The sequence below is a fragment of the Gymnogyps californianus genome, chromosome 7 (genome assembly GCF_018139145.2).
Source record: "Gymnogyps californianus isolate 813 chromosome 7, ASM1813914v2, whole genome shotgun sequence".
NCBI lineage: Eukaryota > Metazoa > Chordata > Aves > Accipitriformes > Cathartidae > Gymnogyps > Gymnogyps californianus.
Genome location: NC_059477.1, coordinates 29,963,758 through 29,989,695, shown reverse-complemented (window position 1 = coordinate 29,989,695; position 25,938 = coordinate 29,963,758). Strand labels below are relative to the sequence as shown.

General features: G+C 35.2%; 1 protein-coding gene across 1 annotated transcript in view; it reads right to left on the bottom strand.

The window, feature by feature from the left end:
- The window catches only part of PTPN4 (protein tyrosine phosphatase non-receptor type 4), a 70,767-nt gene extending 49,502 nt beyond the window's left edge, over nucleotides 1-21,265 (bottom strand). Inside the window, exons 1-9 of the mRNA XM_050899569.1 lie at nucleotides 21,119-21,265; nucleotides 14,378-14,485; nucleotides 10,905-10,947; nucleotides 10,729-10,807; nucleotides 6,474-6,518; nucleotides 6,172-6,224; nucleotides 3,812-3,932; nucleotides 2,611-2,698; nucleotides 1,337-1,425 (exon numbers count right to left, since the gene is read on the bottom strand). Coding sequence (XP_050755526.1) covers nucleotides 1,337-1,425; nucleotides 2,611-2,698; nucleotides 3,812-3,932; nucleotides 6,172-6,224; nucleotides 6,474-6,518; nucleotides 10,729-10,807; nucleotides 10,905-10,947; nucleotides 14,378-14,485; nucleotides 21,119-21,256 — 764 coding nt within the window. The 5' untranslated portion in view covers nucleotides 21,257-21,265. The remainder of the gene's footprint in view (nucleotides 1-1,336; nucleotides 1,426-2,610; nucleotides 2,699-3,811; nucleotides 3,933-6,171; nucleotides 6,225-6,473; nucleotides 6,519-10,728; nucleotides 10,808-10,904; nucleotides 10,948-14,377; nucleotides 14,486-21,118) is intronic.
- Nucleotides 21,266-25,938: the final 4,673 nt, after the last annotated feature.

Sequence of the window (25,938 nt, the reverse complement as noted above, 5' to 3'; positions counted from 1 at the left end):
CTTAGCACAGAAAATGACAATGTCTCAAAAATTCATTGGGTTGCAGGAAAGATCAAGACTCTGATTAACATCTTGAATCTCTGCAAGGGAACTTACTAAGTGAAAACAGGTCACTGATTATAGGTAATGGATCTTACCCTGTACTAACAGAAAACAACAGAAAACCAAGGATTTCAACTGCCTGGATCAGTTTGAATTCAGAGAAAAGTTCTTCTAGCTTCAATTGTGGTAATCAATTTAATCTGTTTATATGAAGATGACAGACCAGCCAAGAACTTTAGAAAAGTCCAGCGCTGCATTGCCCAAGCACACACATTAGTAGCAAATGAAAATGCAAAATCAGTAGCAAATGAAAATGCAAAACTTTTCATCGTTTTTCTAGAGCAAACAGCTTTTGTGCCTGGTAAACTAATGTCTATTATGATAATTTTATACGGCTGACTTCACCCACTCAGAATGCTTTAGCATACTCAACGATGTATGTAGTAAGTAAGGCTGTCAAAGTGGATTCCAAGCAGGCAAAGGAAACCCAGGGAAGGTTACTTCTGAGGGAACCAAAAAAAGCATTGGGGAAGCTGACATAACCTCTGTAGAGGACTACAGAAGTGATAGAGCCCTTCTATAGAGCACTATAGAAGTTATAGTGCAGAACAGGATTTCTCTTAGATCTTTCCCCTTCTTATGAGTAAATAAGAACAGGATCCCAACTTAAGAAGACTGATAACTAGAGTAACATATTTAATGAGGATAACTCCATTTTTACAGAACAGCTTTGAAAACTATTTTAGTTAAGAGGAGAAATAAATGACAGTATTTTCCACAATAAACGCACTTTTTTGATCCTTATAATGAAAATGGTTATCTATGGATGAAGAGATGACAATATCCTGAATGCTCCACCTCACTTAAGTGCTATACCTACATTAAACTTAACACACACAGCGCAATTAAGTTATACGTGACAAAACAGGTAAGAGCAATCACTCTCCCGGTCAATACTTTTAAGGTCAGTTGTCTCTTTAAAGACTGTGAGCTAGACCATAACACTGGCCCTGGCTATATAGTTAATTAAACATAAAGTATGCTTACAAACTCCTGAAGAAAAAAAGGTATTAAAATTCATTATAGTTTGCACCACAATCATTTAACAGCGCAGCATGCAGAACAGGACAAAACCCCATCATAAAATTACCCATAGCACAGCATGAGGTAAATAATTTCAACTTGATATGCTACAACTAAGTTGCAGTCTTTTTTAAAGCATGTGACACTGGTAGCGGTAAAAATATGTTTTGAAATACCAAACAAAAACATTAGCTTAAACAGCTGTCCTTACCACTGAAAGGTGTTAATTCGTACTCTGTTCTTAAAAATTAGTATTCCACCTGACATCACTCCAATCATTATTTCATTGTTACTCTGATCCTTTAAAAGAAAAGAGAAAATTACTTGAAGAACAATATAAATATCTTTGAAACCTCATATATATTCATTCTCATCTCTCTAAATACACAAATACCATAGTAAAACAGATCTCAATTAACAAGGAAAGAAATGTGTTTTAATAAGTAAGAATTAAATTATTCATTCCTGTTTAGGACAAGCCTGAATGTTTTCTCCAAGTTCTTCATAAGATACCACAGAATTTTAATTTCTTAAGTTAGATCTTCTGTCTTCCACCAACTTCGAAGAAATATACAATATAGAGTATTCTAGCAGTTTATTACAAATAACAGTACTAATACATTGGCTTGACGTTTGCTACACTAAAAGCAAACAGCAACTTAAATTCCTACCTGAAAGGAAATTGCAATCTCAGAACACAGAGAGGAGAGATTCTAAAACAAACAATATTGTAAGCATATTTAAATAGCACATTTTTCCTGAAATATCTTTGCACTCTAATCAAACACCTGCTATAGATCTCTCAATATGTGTGCAACAACAGCAGAATACAGAGAGCAATGAAGTGGGGTACACTTCAAATTCTACTGCAATTTTCTCTAACCTTACGGAGTAGGACAAGAATATTTAAAAAACAGAGGTGTCTTAATTACTAAAAATAATTATATTCACAGGCTTTGCAGAAATAGTAGCACTGTACTGACAGGTTAAGATCGTTTGAGTCAAGACCTCAAGCTACTTGCTTTACCAGATAAAACTGACACTATATCAAATTATAGTATGCTTACCTTACATTAACAGTTCATATTACATAATGATAATGATTTATAATTTGGTTCTAATCGGAACCAAATTAAATATTTTTCAAAGCTGACAGATCCTTAAATATCAAAAGCACATTCAACAAGTACATTTTTCTTATTCACCAGTAGCCAACTGAACTGGCATTCAGGCCAACAAGGCTCAACCTGAATAACACACGTATAACTAAGCCCAAATTTAAGCAAGGAAATACCCTCACTAGAGTGAAACAGTGGCTACTGAAATTGGTAAATTACAGTTAGGCACCTAATAAGATAATACTATTTTCATTTTTTTCTCTTATAAGCAGCAGCCAGGAAGGATCACTAAAAATAAATATTTATTTTTCCATAAATCTCAGAGGAATCCATTTTCACATTACAATACTAGTTCATCCAAACTTACCCTTGCATAGTGCAATTCAACTCCATAAAGTTCTAAGGTACGTGCTGTATTGAGATAATTGAACTCTGCTTCTGCAGGAGACAACCCTCTGAAAGAAAGAAGCTAAATTAGAAACATTCTAACTTAACCCCCCACATCAGGCTCCCTAGTGAGCTCAAACAGAAAATCTGCATTCGTTTTACTACTTCTACCCCCACCCTGAAATCTGAATTTCCTTTCTCACCATAAACACACTGTAACCCAAAAATTTTAACAGAAAAAAACTTGTGCTTCCACATAGACAAAGTCTTGACAAGAGTCCACAACAGCTTGCAAACGCACACGTTTTATTTCTAATACACTCTATCATTTAAATGTCTGTGGAGCTCTAGAATCTGGAAATTGCTTTTGCAGTGCTGTATTTTGTACTGATAACAGCAATTTCTCTCCAAGGCTCACCCTTAAAGTTTAAATTACCATCAACTCACTTTAATTTCTTTACCCTACCTAACAGAATTTGCTAAGCCATTGACTGAAATGTAACACCACATTCAGTAGTTTCTAAAGCCAACAACATGCCTCAATTAAGCAAATGTTTTTGTAAACATAGCTTACATTTTGTTAAATGTAACTAACAAAAAGCTCTTAAGTTCTAAAATACCAAGGAACCATCACTGAAAAAGTATCACAATGTTACACACTGAAAAAAAAAAAATATTTTCCATTGCTTCATCACCTTTTCCTCTTTAGTAAAAGGTCACAGACTTGCACACAGGAAAGAGCAGATACTCAAGAAAAGGACTTAGTTGCTTCTAAAGTAACTCTTGTTTACTGGTGAGAGCACCATGAAAACAAAGCTTTTATGCACAGAGCATTCTCAAAGACTGAAAAAAAAACTCTTAAAGAAATTATATCCTGCTAAGTTAATGTCCTATATAACATATACAAATACTGTTTTCAGTGTACCTTTAACATGTTCATTTTTTCACTTATTTTCCCTGTCATTCTGTCATAGATATTCTACCTGTGCAGAGTATCAATGGTACTTATTATACAGACAAACTACAAAAAAATCATATTAAACGTACTCTTAAAAAAAAAACAAACAACAAAAAAATCCCAGAAACCTTTAAGACAAAATACTCATTTTTTATATAATAGCACAGCACCAGCAGTCAGGATTTGACAAAGTCAGTCAATATCTTCTGCTGTAAATCCTTACATGTGCTGCTGATGTAATTTTGCTATTTCTTTTTCAAAGTCTTGAGGCTGGCTAGGGATGAAAGAATAGTCTGAGAGGTAGCCTGGCAAGTTTTCTGAATGGTTGTAGTCTCCCAGCTCGGCTAAAATATTAAAAAGAGAGGTTATTGTTTATCACTGATGTACTTGGCATTGTGCAATGCCCCCAAATTCACAAGAGTCTGCTCCCACATACCTTATGATCTACAGCAAACAAAAATAGAGAAGACATTTGAACTCCCCTTTTCCCTTTTGAATGAAGAGTCATATTCTCAGTGAATACCAAGGAGATAATTTAAAGAGAGCTTTGAGTAGGTACTTATGAAGGAAGTTTATAAAGTGTTTAATTTTTAATACACAAATTAATTCATAAATGCTGTCACAATGTATAGCACTAAATAATATACTTCAAAGTATTTGATTTTTTTCGTTTTATTTTACCTTTGCTTGCTTTCATGTGATTACACAATATATATATTTTTAACACTACAACTGTTATTTCTTCATTAACATCTGCAAAAACCACCAACTCATTCTGTACCAAGATACAGTCAGAAGCATTAGAAAAATATTTTTTTGCACATTCAATTGTATGTATGGAAAAAAGTACGCATACATACACCTACGTTGAAACTACTTCACTTGAAACTACTAAAAAGTGCATTTACATAATTTCTAACACTTTCTTAAAATTATAAGAAATAAATTAAAATCACATTTATTGTCAGAATAAAAAACATACAAACAACAATATTTGCTAAAAATACAGGCTTTGAGGCTTTCTAACTATTATCCAAAAAAATTCAGCTTTAAATATGTGCAATCCATGTAACAGATCTACAGTGACAGATAAGTAACATAACACGTGAAAAAACTGGAAAGTTCACAGCAACACAGAATGACGTGGGGTCTTGGGCAGGCCTACTGACACTTTTATGGGGCATGGAAGAACTGACAAGAGGGATGAATGCATTCGTGGAGCAGGAGGATAAGCAAGGGAAGAGAAGGTAGGAAAGAAGTCTGGGGTGCTTGCATCGCCAGAAACAGATCCTACTTTAAATTTAAAAATCGGAAAATGGGACCAGGTTTCATAACAGAGTGCATGCCTTGCTAAAATCCACTACAGAGAATATAGGACTGTCTGAGATCTACGTCTGCTATTTACCTATATTTATAAAGAATGCCAAGAGCTAAATCCAGAGAGAGTTTAGTAATAGGCATCCACAGAAAATCATTAGACAGAGGTCTGCACACTGAAGAACTTAAGGGCAGCAGGATCTCATACATAAATGTAACTACAATGCACCGCGCATACCCAGCACTTCTACAATATTTGAAAAACAAACATACTGCATTCTTAAAAGCTTAAAATGTTATAAACTTTTCATAGTGCCTGCTTCATTATCAAATACTTCATCTCTTCTAAGGCAAATCCCTATGGCATGACAGCACTTGCAGTACATATCTGTTTTCAAGTAGCTGGAGTTTGGGTGTTTTGTTTAAGACAAAATTGCTCTATTGATTGATCTGGAAAAGGGTGATCACTTATCAAAACTATGCATAAAACATTACATTAACATTACTATATGTTTTTTCCCTGAAAAGATTAACATGGACACTATTTATTGGATATGTACAAAGTATACATAGTACTAAATGTAGATCGAAGTATCTTTAATAGCAGAAAAACATAGGAATATAGATGGATATATCAGGATTGCTTATAAAACTGATTTTCTGACAATCACAAATTTCAAGAACTAAGTGCTGAACAGTCTCTTAGTTGGTTGGTTGTTGTGGGTTTTTTTTCTACTGAACAATTTAAGTTTATGATGGAAAATGGGGAGAGAGGACGAGGACTAAATCTCAGTCTTCAAGATTTATCTACTCACTGGATGGCTTAAAACTGACAACACGGGTATTGAACTTTTTGGCCAGATATGACCAGAATTCCCTTTTCCACACCTATTCGGAGGTTCACTGTATGGTATGTTAAAAATGTTTAAGTGTCTAAAAAATGCTTTAGTATCATTCTCAAGAAAAAAACCCAACTCCACAGTTCAGAATACAGAGAAATACAAGAGGGTTGTTTTGGGGTTTTTTAACTGCATGGGTTTAAAGAAGGAAAGCAGAGAGCATTACCAGTATTTTTTCCATATCTAATTCAGCAAAACATGCTGCGGAAGAAAAACCAATCATATTTCCTTAATCACGAGAAAAGTAGCATTGTGTCCACAAACATCACAATATAATGCTATACAAACTACATTCTTTAGAAACTAATCACTACTACTTTTTATGTATTTCAGTACTAACATGTACATGAATACTAATTATACTTACATTGAACAGCATAGGAAGCCAGAAGAGCAGCAGTATTATAAGGACAGGGCAATCTGTTTTGTTTTGTTTTTAAAATGAGAAATAAATAAAATTACATATTTCATATGAAATTTGGTTATTTTGAAAAGCCTAATCTTTCATAGTCTATGAACAAATTGGACAGGTAATTATTATAAACACTTCTATGTGTATAAACAGTAACTTATTTTAAATATATTTTTATTATTGCAGGTAAAATCCCTCACTTAACTTTTTCTCAACCAAAGGTGCATTTCATGTTTAACACAACAAAAATATCTTACCTTCCAGTAAGAATGTCCTGTTTAATTTGCAAAAAATACTGGTACCTTATTTAAAGAAACAAACAAAAAACACTATAATTAAAAATAAAAATATTTACTCATTTTTCATAAATTTAATGCCTTTTGCTTTCAGTTAGTGCAAAACTAAAACTTTACACTTTGCATGCTATTTCTTAAACTCCTATGGGAAACAAATTAAACTGTGATTAGTAAAATAATAATACAACTTTGTAAATTAAACTAGTTACAGGCTATGAAGTTATATGTTCTATTTCTCTAAAAGGCTGCAAATTTTGCATTCTGTTTTATTTGTTTTAGAAATTCATCTAGTCTTTCCATGCCCACTCTTTCAAGTCAGGAAGGAGATGGAAACAGCAAAAGGAACAGATGAACACTTTAAAACAAGAACTATTTCCCACCAAACAGTGGCAGCAGAAACACTATGACTTAAAAACCCCAACAAACTTGAAACTGCAAACAGATTTCCCTCTATATTACTTCCTTTGTTTCTCCAACAAAACCCAAATATTTTGTTAACGTCTCAGAATGAACCTTTTGTTCATTCAATTTAGTTCCTTCATATTTCACTCAAAGGTTTTAGACAATTTCAAAGAAGTATAAATGTTTATATCAAGTGGCAAATCACACCTGCTATAAACCTCCACTGACAGAGATTGAAGTAGGGTAACAAACAAGACTTACTGAGATGGCAGGATGTTAGCACAAGCTTAAACTTTCAGCAAAAACCTCTTGTAACAGAGCATAAGAGCAGCTGTCGAATTTAGGCTCTAATGCCTTTTTATTTAAAATAAAAAGTTCCACTGAGTGTAAAATTTAAACTTCATTCCTGCTTTCTTACAAATTTATTCTGTTTTGTGACCTCCTACATTATTATTATAAAAATCATCTGGTTTCCTTCTTGTAGTTCTGACTTACAAGTAGAGAGATTGTAAGAGAGAGTCAGCCATACCCATTCATTATAAACACTCATCAAAACTACTTATCAAAAACACCTAGTTCAAGTTCGACTGAAACCAAACAGTAAATATTTCCCAATATTAACTTGCACTAAGAAATTAAAACCAAAATATATCACTTTATTACACATAATGTGACTTCTCGTAATTGTGTAGTCTTCAGAAAGTGGGTTAACTACCACTTTAAAGACTTCCACAAACATTTACAAATACACACACAGAAATCCAATCATTTGCAAGGTAAATATAGTGGAAAGGTAAAACATTCCATGTTTGAAAGAAAATGAGGGAAAACACTTGCAAACTGATAAGCAAAGATGTTAGCCCACGTGCTTAACTCCTACAAAACCATCCAGAGGTTCTTTAACTGACCAGAATGGCAAGAAGCTTAGTTCAAGGTATTAACCTCAAGAAGTTAAAACTGAGACATTAACCAATCTTTAGAGACCTCAAAATATTTTTTCGTTTTCCACCTTAAAATGCATATTGAAACCAAAAAGAGACAGATAAAGCAAAATTTCTTTACCTGTTAAAAAAAGTTAATGACAAGTTAAATTTATGTATGTCCTGGTTTCAGCTGGGATAGAGTTAATTTTCTTCCTAGTAGCTGGTATAGTGCTGTATTTTGGATTTAGTAGGAAAATAATGTTGATAACACACTAATGTTTTTAGTATAAACACTACTTAGCAACAACTAAGTCAAGGATTTTTCAGCTTCTCATGCCCAGCCAGCAAGAAGGCTGGAGGGGCACAAGAAGCTGGGAGGGGACACAGCCAGGACAGCTGACCCAAACTGGCCAAAGGGATATTCCATACCATATGATGTCATGCCCGGTATATAAAGTGGGGGGAGTTGGCCAGGAGGGGAGGATCACTGCTCGGGAACTAATTGGGCATCGGTTGGCGAGTGGTGAGCAATTGCATTGTGCATCACTTGTTTTGTATATTCTAATTCTTTTAGTATTATTATTGTCATTTTATTATTATCATTATCATTATTTTCCTTCCTTTCCGTCCTATTAAACTGCCTTCATCTCAGCCCATGAGGTTTTTTTTCGATTCTCTCCCCCATCCCACTGGGAGGGGGGAGTGAGTGAGTGGCTGCGTGGTGCTTAGTTGCTGGCTGGGGTTAAAACATGACAATATATTAAAAGGATACGCTTCACATGCTTAGCTTGAGCATCTCTTCACAAATATATTGAACAAATCAATTTTTCCTATTTTTCCTGTTAACATTTATGGCTGCAAAAACGTAGGACAAAAATGTTCTGTATGTGCAGCCACACCTTCATTTTATTTTACTTTTTTTGGTGTAATGCTTTATTAGAAATATTCCATGGTACTTAAGGGACCTCATGATTAAGGAACATCAAGCAGAGTTCATTTTCTGTCCACTGTTTTCAGCAAACAGTGAAGTTAATGGCTTGTTAGCTAACCACCCCAGTTTGAACACTGAAGCCTCGCATATTATTGAGCAAAATGGGAAGTCAATACAAGCTTTAGCAATGTAAATCTGAAAAAGCCTGCACAACAAACTCAGCTAAAACAATGAAGGTGGCATTGCATTACAGTGTTTTCATCTTCCTTATGTAGATATATGTAGAAAAAGGTAAGACAGAATTATTGCTAACTGGAGTCAATGTTAATAAGCAAGTCTTTCTGCCATGAGCAGAACTAATGAAGCTTCATTTCCTACCAAGACAAGTTCCTAAAGCTAAACTCTCCAACACAAGGTGAGCTCCCGCTGACCTTTCCTGACCTGGGGCATTCATAACCTGCCTACCTCACACGAATTCGCAGAGGTCTAATAACACACAAGCTTGCACTGAACCTTTCCCTGACGTCTATTGATACTGCCTCATATGTCAACCCATTCCTCTGTTTTAATGAAATTTATAAAAACTAAGCATCTTTGAAACGTCTCGGGTTGAGCTGGAATTGTCAGAAGTTTGCACTTTGTTTCTTTTCTTTTCTTAAGGGGTGAATACTGATTACTCAAAAGGACTCTATATTTGTGACATGGCATCCTAACTTAACTCCAAAAAACCCCACGGATAATAATTCTCTCTTTATAATAATTCCAAATACAAACGAGTTTTCTCAGGGGCAATTAGGCCTATTAGCAAAAAAGGCAGAGCTGACCTAGATACAGCAATCATACATTATTTCTCATCTAAAAGGAGGCTGTATTTATAGCTTTGTATTTACAGCATAACATTCAAAGTAAACAGTCTCTCTTTACTGTTTACTTCATACTGATCAACATTTACTGTTTTTTCCATTTCCTTAGGAATATTACATATTGTCCTTTAATTCAAACAACACATTTTTCATTATTCTGATGTAGTAAATTGCCAAATTTTCCTAGAGTAAATATTTCAATAAAACAAAGCCTGATCCAGGATCTCTGGGACTCATTTTAGTAAATTCTGTCTGCATAGATGTGTGTAAAATTTTGTCCAAAACATGACAAATCAAAAGAAATTACAAAAAAATTTGGACTGAAATTTTCACAGTTTTGGTACTTAGATTTCTAAAGCTATCCTTAACAATTTAGAGATTGTTTTTTGAACGGAGCTGACCTGTTTTCAGAATGGCTGACATCCAAAAATTCCAATCTGTCAAATCATGCCATTTATGTAGAGGACCAGAACTAATTAAGAATATTGAAAATTTGAGGCATTTCTTCAGGGACTAATTGCAACTCACAAGCCTCCCATCTTGATTCGCACTGAGTATTTTCTTCAACAGACTTCAACACATTGCTATCAAAATAAGCTTACATGCTTCACGCTAGGACTATAACCATACAAACAGTGATTAATTTTATTAGTGCCAAGCAAAAAATTGGGGGGGGAGGGGGAGGAGGGAATCAAGAAAAAAATGCAGAAAGCGCAGGAATTTTTTAATCACAAAGGAGAACACAAGTAAGGATAAAATTAAATTTGTACTCATTGGTGAATAGTAGGATTAAGTTTTTCCTCTCTTCTCTATTTTCCCTTTTCTGTTTCTACTTGGTAGTATTTTCTTCATGTAGTTACTTCACTTTGCATATAAATTTGTAAATTTATTCACAGAGGCTTTTTGTTATATTGATTTGGTGCAACTGCATAGTTCATATCTGTAATTATTAGGCAAAAATTAGAAGCTTGCACATATGACACAAAAATGACTTAAAAGAAAATTTCCATGTTATACCTCAAAGAAATTAATGATTGTTTTCCCCTTAAACATAAGCCTTTTAGAAAAATGTTTCATTGTAAATTAACTAGACCTACCTTGTATATTCTTCTTGGAGCTTGTTTGGGTCACTTACAAAAAACTTAACCCTGAAGTTCAAACTGTGAGGAGATCCTCCTACGGTCAAGAAAAGTTATTTCTCATTAATCAGGGTACCCTGGAAAAACAGCATAATAGTGATATATGAATTGACCAAATACATACATGTACTCACTTTTTAATTGTTTCCTGATAGGTTTATTTGGATCCAACCACCTCTGGAAAGAGACAAATTATAACATCAACTTTAGAGAAACAAAAAAGTACAAATTATAGCCTTATACATCAAGAAACTGTTGCTTTTCTATTACTTTTTACTTGGTCTTTTACCAAAACGTCTTACTGGCATACAAAGTCTTGTTACTGATTCTGGGAAGACACCAACATTATCATCAACAGTTGCTATTGTTCTTCCTTCCCCAAGATTAACCTCTGTTGTCCAGATATCTGTCTCTTACAGTGGTAATTCGACTATGACTTGGTTCTATGATTGTCACATGAGCCTGAGAGAGGTTAGAACTCAATTATGGTGTATTTAACGATCCTCAGCTACTCTTTAAACTGATTATCTAAGGTGAACTAACTGTGGCAGTGAAGAGCTATAAGCAGGCTAATTTACCCAACTCAGAAGCTAATTTGCTTAAACTAGTTCCAGTGCTTTTGACTCTGCATTTTGCAGGTCTGACACAACCAGGGAGTGATCCCACCGACTCACAGATTCTCTTCAAATTGTCAGCCTGAGTGTCATCTCTGGTAAGTCGCTAATTGGGATCTTGGAAACCAGAGGCTCAGCACTCAGCCTACTGGATTAAGGACTACAGAACAATTTTACCAAACAGCTCCCAATCTTGATTGTCTCTACGGGAGAATGCTGCTATGAGGAAGTACAGACAGATCTTTATAAAAATCAATGCTGCAAATTTCAGACAGAAGTATGGTTCTCTGGAAAGCCCTACAAGTTGTTTAAACCACTCCCCACCAGCAACCCAGCAGACCCTGCACATACCAACATAGTTCAGTTAACTCATAAGTCTATCTTAGTTATATACACTGTTCGATTCCTCATCCTGCCTTGCAATGCAAGCCCACAAGCCTCAGCAAACAGTTATACGGCCACAGTTCCTATGAAGTGACAGAGACCTAACCCTGTATGGCATGTAACTACCTCACAATTATCACAGGGCTTTTTATTTTTTTCATGTGAGGGAGTAGGAAGCAAACACACAGAGGTACCTGAGCTATCTGACACACACTATGGATCTGAAGTTAGTTCTGAGTCTTTTTATTCATTGGGAATAACAAATAATGATGACTACATCCAAATGCTGTATCCTTGTAGTACATTACTTAAGAGGAACTAAAGAGATGGTTTGATACAGCTTAAAGAGTGTGATGTCAAAAAAACCTCAGACAGGATCAATTAACTTTTAAGACTAAATGTAAAGGCTTTAGAAAGGACTCTCCAGCCAGGGATACACACGAATTTTATATAAGAATCTTTCAAAACATGGTGAGAGATACTTGAGTATCTTTAAGCAAGGGGTTATGATCCAATATATCTGATAAATGCACAGATCTGACTGATAATCCTCGGATTTCTTTTTTTTTTTTTGTGGGAAGTACTGTTTGAGATCACAGTTAATCCAGAAAACCTGGAACTGAAATGCCTAGCAGAAAAGCTTGTATTTACATTTCCTTCTAGTTGTAAAGATCAATTTGGTATGTACTAGCATAGCTCAAACCACTAACTTTTTTTTGAACCATATTTAACAGGTAATATCCATGCTTTCAAGTGATATCATTGGATCCAAATACAAAAGGCGATTTTCTCTCTGGGAAACTGCAGAGCGTTAAACCAACTAATAGTGCAAAGAAGCTGAAGTTGACAGGATTTAGGCAGAAGTACCAGAACTTTATGAATCAAGGTGCTGCTAGCAAGATGTTACCCCATTTAAATCCCAGTAAGTCTGAGAGGCAGATAGACTTGGGGATCCATGAAGTTTGTACCCCAGTCCTTTGGAGAGCCATTTCTGTACTCTCTCCTCTCCCAGCAATGATCCCTGCCTCACTCCCTCCTGCCCAGGGCACTGCAGCACCCACACTGGCAGTATTCGCTCCACCCTCACTCCCTTTTCCAAAGCTGTCTAAGCTTTGGAAAGCCAGATAAATGAGAATGAGAAACACTACAAATTTCTGAATGTTGTGTAAAGTATCGAGTGATATTCAATTATATCTCTTAAACAAAGCTGAAAAGTAATTCAGCCTTTTCTACAGCATGCTGATGTCTTTTCAGCCTGCAAACAAAGTTTAGAATAAAAAGGTTAAATGAGGCCAGCCTGCCAATGTCTTAACAGAACTACCCACAAAGTTACAAAAGAAAACTTCGTTAAATATCTACAACTGTGCTATACAGCTTTATTCAAATTAATAATCTTAACACTACCAGAATTTAGAAAAAGAATATAATTAAGAATAATTTGCTTCAGAGAAGAAAGAAATGTGGAAGCAGTTCACTATTCAGGCAGAAAAAAAATTTTGGCTGTATTGTGACTTCTTTCTTCCTCTTCTACATTAAAAAAGACATTAAAAATAAGTAAAAAGAAAAAAACCCAACCTTTTAGTAAGATAAAAAAAGTATTCCTTCTATTTAGAACAGTCACTCTTGATGGTAAAACAACAGTAGATGAAAACTGCACTTACCAAATAAAGTTGCACTATCTTCTGAAATTCACCTTAGTTACTGAATGATTAACACTTTACAGTGTCACTTATCTCTATAGATCACATTTTGCACATTTTGTGAACAAAGATGACTTTTGACACACAAGTTGGGAGATAAATTTAGACCCTATCACTGTGACACGCATATAATGAGAATTAGGTAAAGAACTGTATTATAAGGAATAATACTTAGTTAAATTGCATTTTAAAACAAGTATTGAACATTTGATACCTATAAAAGAAAGTATTCAAGAAGTATTCTTCAAGCAATCATGATCTCAGCAGTACAGCTATAACTATTAGAGTCACTGAACATTACAGCTGGATCTATTAGTTTCTACTGGTGATTTACAAAATTTCAGTCCCATGGAATTTCCTTTCAATTAAAGTGCATGAACTATTATAAACATTCATTTTCAAAGGAGTCCCTTCCTTCCTCTGTTAAGGTGATGAGCTGACGGCCCTTGTCAGATAGTGGACTATATGGAGCACTATTAAAAGGCCTACCAGGTAGCTGGGCTAGAAACAAAAACACTGTACAGGACAATCTAAAAACCCCTCATTTTTTTGGTAAGTCCTAATGGAAAAAAAAAATTTTTAAAAAAGAAAAATTAAAAAAGAGTTACTATTTCTTATCCCAACTGACAATGATCATGCAGTCTAGTAAATAGAGACAATAAAACAAGCAATATCCTTTTAAGGTATTATTTCGTAAGCACAGATTTCAACATTTTACTCCAAACTTGTAACTATTAACATTTAGTTTTATCATTACAAGGTGATACTGACCCACTCAAATGACACAGTTGAGAAGATGGCACAATACTGCACTGGCTTCTATTTGTTTGTCTTTACAATGACACAGAGCACAGTGATGAACATGATTATAATTCATAAAATCGTATTTATAAAACAGAGTCAACTTACAGGGTTATCAGTAGATTCATCAGCCAACTGTAAACCAAAGTAATCTCTCTCTGTCAAATCGAGATGCTTGAAGACTACATCCAATAGAACTTGTCCCTGATCATGTTTCTGCAGAGAACAAATACATTTATTTTTTAATGAACAAATATATAATTGGACACACAGACTTCAGGCAGGCAAAGCACATACACATTCCTTCAGATGTGCTCTAGCAGCCTAAATTTTAAATATCACAAAGTGTATCCCAGGAGCACTATTTTTAAACGAGCTTCATCTCTCTTTTTGAAACATATGTAAGGAATTATTATTTTTCCTCTTTGCCATTTTCTGACAGTAAGAATTTCTCACTTCTCAGCTAGCTACATGATTATTCCTGAAAGCCATTCATTAGCCAAATTTGATATTTAAAAGGAGTACTAGGGAAAAGAGGGGAAAAGAGGGGAAAAGAGGGAAAAGAGGGAAAAGAGGGAAAAGAGGGAAAAGAGGGAAAAGAAAAAGAAGGCTAGGATTTGACAAAGAACTTTGTAGCCTTGTTTGGGTCACTGAATTTAAAAGTACAGGTCTGTACAAGTTATTCTTATTTTACCTGAAAATCTATTCCTGAATCTAAATTAACCAGCATATTGAAAATGTTTCCAAAGTTAAATGGCATAGACAGCTGAAGCAGCCAAATATCTAACTGAGAAGTGTCATTTAAATGCGTTCTCTCAAAGATACCACTTCACTCTAAATGAACTAATTCAAATAAACTGAATAACAGTAACATTGCTTTTCAGAGACAAGTGAACAAACTTGATTCCTACTACGGGGACAAATCTTGCCCTCAAAATGATATAAAAATAATCTGTAGTTGTTGGTACCTAAAAATTTTTTGCCTAACCTGAAAATACTGCCAACACAGTAAACGAGATGCTGACTGTGCCATTATGACAGGACTCAATAAATACATTTGGTGAAATCTGAAGGGAGTTTCCCAAAGAAGTTAAAGTGTCATCACTTCTTGAAGTACAAAAGATGAGGAAAAATTCTGCAAGAACAACTGTCAAACAAAAAAAATTATGAAAGAGATGACTGATACGTTTTCCACCCAGATTTTCTACTTCGCTGACACCAAGCAAGCTTCTAATAATCTTCTAGGTGCCAAGCATTATTGACACTATAGTGGATTTGATACATCTTGCCTTGTTTACTGTAGGCAATAAGATATTTTTAAAGTTTTAAAACAAAAAAACTGCTGTTCTGCTCCCAAATGACCTCTCTTCTCATAGAGATTATACAACAGTTTACTTTTACAGCTGTTAAAACAGAAGTATGTAACTAAAAGGTCAAAAGAAGGTTGCAAGAATTTCATTAATATCCATATACATGAAAAATCTACAAATCCCATTCAGACATTTGTTAACATTTAAAACCATTCTATCAAAACTCATTTTTTTGTTCAGCTGAAATTACACTGACGTTGAGTAAACTGTCAAAACCATCTACTGGGGGCTAAAAACTCTAAGAAGCTTGATAATTTATTTAATAATAATAAAAAAATTAGAAAATAGTTACCAACAAATTATGCTTGAAATTATTATTCCAGCAGGACAATAATAACCATAGCTCTGCGCATTTAAGTTGAAATTACATAAGGCATATATTTCAGGTGCCATATAAATCTGGCTAAGTTAAAGTGATCTAAGAATTGCTATATTTACTTTGAAAGAAGATCTTATTTTTAAAAAAAATCATACAGAGAAAATTTCCTGATGTTTAACAAAATGAACAGCCAGTAGGAGCAGCATTGTTAAAAAGTTCACTACTGAAAAATTTACTTTCCAATAACTAACAACAAGCAAAGAAAAAAACCAGATGTTAACACAATAAATACACAACAGTATAAATGCATAAGGCAATTTTTATATACAATCCAAAAATAGTCACTTTCATTTTTACTAAATTAGGAGTTTCTGATATATTTTGAAATAAACCAGTAATCAGTACAATTTTTTCAGCAAATAAAACTAATTTTAAAATTACATAGCAACACTAATTGCTTCTTGGCATTTTTCCCCATGTAGATTTAAATCAGAACTCAAACTAAGAACTTATGATAGTAACTATCAGAAAACAGGAGACATTTGGAACCCAAGTTTAGGCTTACATTTACCACAGCTGACATGTTACTTCTTCAAATAACATGCAGATATCAATTCTGTAGCTTTTTTCCAATCTACACCTGAGAATTTATACTGTTTCTTAAATAACTGAATAGATGTTTCCTAAAGAAAATGCTTAGAACTTGCTGATCAGTTTGAATTTAGTAATACAGAACGTCATTTCACGACCGCAAGGAATGTATTTCTCCTGCAATAGACCAGCAAATTTGGTAAGAGAAGACTAGTTTCAACATGAAGCATTTGTTTTGATCACAATGTTTTACTCTCAGTGCAAAATAAAGATAAGCATCTAGTAAAACCAGACCTCATTTTAACCCATCTCTGATATTTATATAATGATGTTGCAGCTTGCCAGAGCAGGTGAACGTCACAATCTTGCTTGTTGTGAAAGGTCCAAAATATTTGTAATACTATCATAACCAAAAATAAATGTGGATTAGAATAAAAAGAAACTTGCTTTATTCCTACTGATAAAGTTAAACATTAATATTTCCTCTTAAAACAGGGAATAATGGAAAAACATATTAAAAATGGGAACTATCTAACATAAAATTGCAGTAGTTAGATACAAAACATATCAACATTTTTTCTCAATTGGAATATTAGAATATTATGCGTACTTCTTATTAGTCATTGCTGGAGGCAGGATGTCTAACAAATTTTGGCCTTTCAGAACAAATTTGACATCAACACGAGTCATCAATACATTAACTGCACTTTATGAAGTATCTATCATCTAGTAGCTAACATCTAGTACCACTAGATATATACACATTAATTTCTAATTGCGAAATGATTGTTAGCTGTTTACAAACACCCATGTTTGAAAATTTAGGAAAACATCTGCAATTACATAGGTTTAATGCCTGCTTACCAACTACCACCATCTTCCCCATTTGTATTACTGACATTCTGGTTTTGTTGCTGGCCAACAGAATAGGCTGCATCTACAGCAAACACCAGGAGATATTGCTGCCGTGTCAGTCCAAACAAATTGGGACTTCTGATGACAGAGGAATGGGATGACAGGTCCCGGGCTTTCCTGGAGGGGGTCAGACGGCCCTGCTGCTCACAGGTCTGCAGAAGGCTGTGCTGCTCCTTCACTAATGATAACACTGCAACCTCTCCTCTCGCAGCTCACCGCAATACTTGGGTTGCAACTCAAGCAAGCGCATCCCCAAACAGCTAGCGCTGCACTACTGTCTCCTTTCATTCTACAGCTTACATTAGCTTTGCAAAAAGTTATCTTGCTTTAAAAAAAGTTTCCAAGCAGGCTATTATTTTTTTAGTCAAAGAAAAAAGGGAAGCAACTAAGTAATACTGAAGATTACATTACTGAAAATTTTCACTTCTAAAATTACAGGGGTGTTGGTGGGGGTTTTGTGTTTTGGTTTTTTTTTTTGTTTGGGTTATTTTACAGATTTTTAGATTTTACTTCCATTAGAGTGTAAGTTCATTAAGTTGAGGCTTCATTAAGAGGAGAATTCTGAGATAATAAAGGCTCCAAATTGAAACATTTGTCCATGACCACTAACCCACTAGCCTTGCTCACAGAACAACTCATCCCATCTACCTTGACTGAGTTTTCCCTCAAGTTTAGTGTGATCTCCATATCCATGCACTGGCTTTCAGGGAATACAATTAAGTCAGCCTGCATGGAAAAGATACTATTTGAGGTATTTAAACAATTAATTAAAACCAATTAAAGCAATTTGATCTTGAAGAAGCAGGTTTACGGTAATGCAAATCATCCTGAGCACATTATTAACTCCAGTCAGCCTCACTTCTTCCAGCTATGCGTTCTATGAAGTATGCTTTTCAGGGACGAAGCAGTTCTTCATTTGGTAAGCAGATCATTTTATAGACAGAATTTCTACTCTTCAAACATATGCACAGGTTATTTCCAACTGATTCTTCTGCCTGCAATCAAAACAACCTTTGTCTGGCTACAATCCACAGGGATTATTTGATTTGATTTGTTATGCTCTATACAAGGTAAGGCTTAGCACAAAGAATGCCTATTTTGCAGATCAATGGAAAAGGCTGGTTGAAATGTGAACTTAGAACACGCCACAGAAATTATCAAGAGACATTGTCTGTGATCAGTACTTTGCTGTTGGAGAAGAAATAGCATTTGAGTACATTTTTATTAATACAGCACTGTATACTCCAGATGATTAAACTTTACAATCATTAGCATACAGAATACCTATAGCAATCACCACGAGAAAAAAACCTTGCTAATTTATTTGATGTTATCTTTGTTCTTCCTATTTTGAAAACAATTCCATAAATATTTATTGCCAAGTATTGTGTCAACCACAATAAAGTAAAACACTGCTATAAACCCTGGAAACTTGTATACCATGTAGGTTAGCATATATTTGCTATGATTGAATACTTTATTACTCCCTGTTTTTGAAAAAACAGACTGAGGCTAAGACCAGAAATCAAAATGTTGAGCACCAAGGAACTTTTTACTCCCTAAACTCAGTTTTAATAGACAAACTTGCAGGCTGATCTGTATAAGCAGTAAAGCGTGATCCATGCAACTAAAATATTTAGTATGCTAGGGAGGTGGTAAGAACATATTACATAAATTTTTCTTGGGAGAGACAGAATAGATGTTTGAGGATTTATAACTGGTGATTCTACTCCAGACAGGCACTAGCATTCTCTAACAACATACCGCTTTTGAACACCTAGATCAAAAAGAAGCATAATCTCCCATACTTATCGTACAACAATTATTCCTTATTTTAGCCAACTCTTATAAGCAAACAAAAAACTGCAAGACAGATATTTTAATGGAAAACTCACGCACCTGAAAGCAAAGAACACAACACTTTCAATTTCTCATGCACTTTTAATGCTTTGTCTCCAACTACATTCTGCACATACTGCTTTTTGTCAGGCAGTATAGACCGACAAACTGTTAGCAAGGATGAGAAGATAAGAGATACAGAAAAGCAGCGGAATATTGTAGAGAAAAAGGGAAAAGGGATATAGGAGAAATTATCCCAGAAAGGAAATGAGGCTTGATGTTAAAGTCCTTGGTCGTGCCTCTCCCAGCTTCATCATCCAAAATTCCCACCCTTAACTACTCGGAAGTCCTGAAAAGTTAATTAGCTCCTGAATGAACTACAAAAATGCCTTAAGAGAACATCCTAAAACCTTCTATCTTGATTGAAATATCTAAAACAAATAACCACCAAGTCTACCTGAAAATCTTAAGCCACTTGACACTGGATGCTTGCAAGTTTTTGCTAGATAACAGAGATTTCTCTCCTCTGATAGGCAGCTGCAGGCTGCACAGGCTCTAACCACCTGATTACAGAACAGAGAAATGCAATCACTCCCACAAATCTTCCCTAAAACATTGAAATGTATCAATATCCTCACTGAACACTGGATATCAGAATTCAATGTAATTATTGAGCATCAGAATGCTTTCAAATAGACCAAATTAAACTTGTTCACATAGATTTGAGAACTGCTTCAGTTTCTCCCTCACTTCCCATCTGAAGTCCCACAGCCTTATTTGATATCAAGCTACTCCTTCACTCCATTCGCTGAAGTTCAATTTTCTCTTGAAAAACTTTAATAATCATGCCACCTGTAACTTTCACCATCACATTATTCAACCTTTCTCCACATAAGCCATCAATTCTATAGCTTATAAAGTAAAAGCTGAGTTCTTCTGCCCCAGGACACCCCACAGCTTCTTTCCTGTTGAGTTCTGGTTCTTCTCATACAAAGATCACTTTAAATGCTTTAATGTTTTCTTGTGAGGTCCTTGCCTGTTGTTTGTGTTTTTTTTTTCCTCAAGAAGTCAAAAAAAAATGGTTGCGCTTGTGTGAATGTATGCACAAAATCATGAACATTTTCATTTTAACTCCTTATCAAGAATTACAGATTAGAAAGTCTGATGAATAACCTATTTTAAATTCCAGGCTCATATGTAAAAGTTATTCACTTTTCCCAGTAACAGTTCTCAGCATTCAGCAACCACCTTCCTATTTTCTTTCCTGCCATCCTCATTAGTGCATTTGAAGGTGGTGAGTTTAAGCAAGGGAAATCATAGAACAAGGATATAATCTGAGAAAAGCAAAAAGCAAAGAGATACTTTAAGATAATAGCCATAACCAAATATAACTATATACATGATTGAACATAGTTAGCTACACAGTCATGAGAAGAGTTACCATTACACCTTACTCATGCTCAAAAGGCAAAAACCAGAATGGAGCAAAACAAAAGCTTGCTTCTCATTCAACTCAGTAGCAAAACTGCCCTCCATTTCCACTACACAACATTAGTCCATGAAGAGAATTACTAGAAATAAATTATGCTTTGTACATTCAATTTTGAAATGAAGATGTGTTAGTACTATAGAGGATGCCAGAATGACTAAGTTCACAGTGACTTGGTATGTACGTGTACAAGCATGCCTGCCTGAACATAACTTCCCCTTCTATTCTGTACTTAACACTATTTTTAAAGTCAAACTCTAGCCATACAAATCCAGCAAAGGAAAGCAAGCTCGGTGATACTGATTTGCAATAAGCAAATTACTTACATTAACTCTGAAAGCTTGTACAGTGTTATCCAGGAGAAGAATGTTGCAGACCACCTCCGTATGCTGCCTGTCTCGTGCCAGCTCAGATGCTCGTACATTGTAGGTTCTGCCAGCAGGCAATCGGAAACGTGCGGTCATTACTGTCCACACAGGGTCTTTAGGCAAAACAAAAATAAAATAAAAAAAGATCAAAAAATGCAAATGCAAGAATGTCATATTTCAAAGAAAGGTCAACACACAGCAAGTCCATTGTTAAAGAACTCCATTGCAGACAAAAGAAAAATGAGTACTAAATTCATGGTATCCAATAATGAAACAATTTCTTACAAATTACAACACAACCTTATTCCAAAATACTCAGTCCTTTACTTTCTGCCCATTGTCCACTCCCTCCCTATTTTAAGGTTGTTTTGTGGGTCTGGGTTTGTTTTTTTTTTTTTAAGACTCAGAACAGCATTTTCCCTTCAAAAAGCATTGTAATTGCTGGGCATCATAGCTACTAGGCTCCCAATATTAGAGGCAATTAAGCAATTAATTTCAGTGCAAAACAGAAAAAAAAAAAAAAATGCTTACACCAAAAAGCTTTACAGAGAAAAAGCATGAAGAAAAGAAAACAGCAAATACACAAAGATTTTCATGCATTATTCTGCAAAGCCTGTGCATTCATTAGACATGAGAATACACAGCGATAACAAAAACATTAGCATTGCTTTTTTTTTTTTTTTTAAATTACAACACGAATAGATAAAAGGTTTGTCAAACTACTGAATCTTCTGTCTAGGTCAATTTGATTGGATTTCCATATCTAGTTTGGAAGCACAAGCAATTCTTACTTTCCAGATAAGGAGCTGTGACCATCACAAGTCTACACCCTGCGCTAAGTGCTGATAAATAAAATGCAAGAATTGAAATGTGACTTTCACTTTTCAAAACTAAGATTCTAATGATTCTCATGCAATCCCAGTCCAGCAAAGCACTTATGTGCACACTTGATGCTATTAGCCCTATCCAACGATACTAGTTACTTTCTTAAGTACTTCATAGGATCAGGGCCTGTGATTCACTTAATTACACACTCAGCAAACTATTTCTACATCCTTTGACAAGGGCGTAAGCAAACAGAAAGTTTCATAACTTAAGTAGAGAATATACTGAGATAGAAAATTAAAATACCTTAAAAAACAGTAAAAGAAAACAGGTATTTTCAAAACTGAATATAAAATGAATTATTTTCCTTATTCTGCAAAAAATTATGAAGACTTCAAAAACGTTTACATGTTTGCTTCCTATTTTGGGGCAGGGGTGGGGGAGTGGGTGTGTATCATGATAAAAAAAGGAGAATTTAGCAGAGGACAGCAAACATCCCAGCAGTAATTAGAGAGCTTGCCTGGATCATAAGAGCTATCTGTGCTCCAATATACACAAATGAATCGGGATAAAAGAGATCAATCCCCTCCTAAATAGTTGATAGCTTAGATACTTAGGTCCTTGTGGGAAAGTGGAAGACCAAGATCCAAAACACCTGTATGAGGAAGGGCTGGGACCCTGCAGTTTAACCTTCTTCCCACCGCCTGCAGCCAACCTCCTCAGCGACTGCCCTAAAAATCCCTGAGATATTTTGCTTTTCTAGAGCACATCTTCAGCTCTTTCAGCATGACCACACATCTAAAACATAAAAAAATCTTTTTGATGATAATCCATCCTTGCAAAATGTTTCAGGTTTGACTTAACCAGCATTTTCAGATTAAAAAGTATTTGTTTCCTTACCAGACAGCTTTTTTTTTTTTTTTTTTTTGGCTACTCAGGCACTCTGGCTTCAGAACTGCAATGCTGTATTCATATAGAATTACAGCAAGTTTATTTTTGTTTTGCTAAAATAACATGACAAACTGAGAAAGGGTAAAGATACCAGATAAACCCACCAGCTGCAAGCTAAACTCATTACTTTCTCTTAATGATAAAACAATGAAAAATTGTGTCGCAAACATTAAAACTCCAAAGTAAAGCCTAACAGGAAAGTAACATGTCTGACAACTCCTCATGAAGAGGTTGCTTCTGCTATGCCTTCTACAAGTCTCAAAAATAAAAGGCAGAAGAGAACCTTTAACACAGAAGAACAGGACCTGAACCTCCATACCAGTGATCTGAGTCAACAGCCTAACATTTCACAAACAATATTTTGTCAGGCAGACACAATCTAAGTCAATTGCTTTACAAGCCATAACGGCATAAAGATCAGCATCTTTACCAGTGCAGCTACACAACCAATAACTATAGCCAAGACTTTAGAGTGGTATTTGCCTGTGAGCTGAATCAAAGGAGGTTTCAGAAAAGCATGCAATTTGATTAAAAACAGTTTATCCATACCACAGAAACAACCCTTTGACAGGCATATTTTGCAAGGATTTGAATAAGTGACAAATCAACCAAGACACAGTGAGGGTTATCTTAGAGTCCTTTCCCATGAATACAAACACCAGTGCACAAAGTAGGACTGTTTAGCTTCTAAATAAGTACTGCAGTCCTCACAAAACAATTTGGTAGTGAGCTAGGAGGGTCTAACTCAACAACCCACAATTTTGCAGAAGAAAAAAAAAAAGACATGTTAAAGGCCAGAAACCATCATGCTTTAAGGGAAGAAAAAGGCAAATCTCACCTTTGCCTCCTGTTCTCTCCCCTATTTTTGTCTTATTTGCTGATCAAGACAGTATTTCTGCCCTCCTCATCACTGCCTTAAACTAGTGAAACTTCTGGGTTTCAAACAGAGCAACAAATTCATAAGAGTGAGCGAGGAGAAAATCTGCCCTCAGTGATCCTCAAAATTCTTTAATAGCAAGTAACCATCCACCATGTCCTTTGATAGACCCAACATGCAGACCCAGCAAGGTTCTTGCTGTAACACAGGTGATCTTCACTCCAACAAAACAAAAACATCGAATAGTCGCAGATAGTGATTCAAGTCTTTCTCAATGTACATAAATGAAATGGTCAAATTCAAGAAAGAAGGCACTCTATTATAAGTTCACTAAGGAAACAGCACCAGCTATACTGGGTCAGAACAACAGTTCATCTAGCTCACAGACCTGAAGGGCAATGCCGTCTCGCTTTCTTTAAGTAAGGAACAAACAAATAGGACACACACAAAGATATTTCTCACATACTGTTCCACAGTTTGGAGTTTAGCATCTTCCTGGTGTGGAGCTCATATTCACACCATGCTGGACATCAGTTATTCATTAATGTTTTCTTCATGAACTTAGGAAACCATGTTTTGAACTTTCACGTTAGGCAATGAAGCATTATATTCCATGTCCCTCATACAACAAGTAGTAGCCTGAACAGTTATCTTGTAGTAGACAAGTTTCTTCCATGAAACTAAGAGGCTTTTGCAACTACTGAACACAGTTTTACAACTAAGTATAATAATTGAAATCCTGAAATACTTCTACAAAATGGAAATATAACAGCCATGAAAGTAATAGAGAGGAAGGTGACAAAAGACAGACTATTTTCTGTCAAACCACATTCAAAGTTACTCTTTCCCCATATGTCAGCAAAGAAACTATCTATGGAAGTATGCAGGGATTATGTTAAAATGCCTTCACCATCACACGCTCTCTCAAAAATACTGCTCCTTCTAAGATCTGCCAGGGCTATTACATGTAACAGCTTTGTGGCCAATCATGTGTACACAACCCATATTTAAACCTCTATCAGTATATGTACATATAAAAAGGACGCAGTTGTTAAGTACAGACAGACTGCAATTCCTGGTCTTACTGTGACACACTTGTTTTACAATATTATTGGCCCTGAACTGTATCCATATCGTCTTTACTACTCCTTTCTTCCAGAAATACATGCACAAGAACACAGACAATATTATTTCTCCTGACTAGGTACCGTCATTCTTGCTATACATTTTGAAAACATACTAGCAAAATAGTGAGATGGCTAGCTATTGCTTATGAGGTTATAAATCATAACTATCTGATTTCCCAGCAAATACTGATATATAAAATGACAAAACTGATAAAAATTCAGCTACGCTGGTCACAAACTTCTGCAACAAAAATATGTTATAGCTAAAGTTAGTATGGAACAAATGAAGGACTGACTTCAAGCTCCGAAGTAAAATCTGCAGCCCTAAAAGAAACAGGAGTAAAGACAAAAAGTGAGATTCAACTAAAAAAAGTTTGAGAATTACTAGTTTAAACAGCAGGTTAACTTAAGCAAGGTACTACTGTGTATGCATATCCATGTCACGGACAGTACCATGGCCGCTTACACTAAAACCTTTCTATATATGCAAGTGGATTATTTAAATTGGATTTAAATCAGATTAATCTTTGCATATGAAGGTTTCTGCTTATAATTTTTCAGCGTCTTCTGCTAAGCATGTAATATTTAGACACTTGAATTAACAATCCAAAGCACGTGCTGCTACAGCAACTGGAGAAGGACAGAACTTGTGCAATGAAACTCCACTTACCTCTCAGGTCTGTGGAGGGAGTAAGTTGTACATTTCCTGCCTGAGCTCAGGTTTCAAGCAATGAAGCAATTCTAGGGAGTGTTCCCTATCAAAGGGCAGAACATTCCTGCAATACTGGCTTGGTTAGGGCATTAAAGAGCATGCAGAAGCTTCACAACTGAATTTTCAGCATCCTCTATTCTTTTATGTAAATGTATACAGTAAAATGACAATTTGCTTGGGCTTACAATAAACTAACCAATTTTAAGCAGCTTAATAAATAAGCAGTTGGTTAAGAAGGTAATTAACTGCAATTTAATTTATCCAAGAATGCAACCGATTCGCTGAC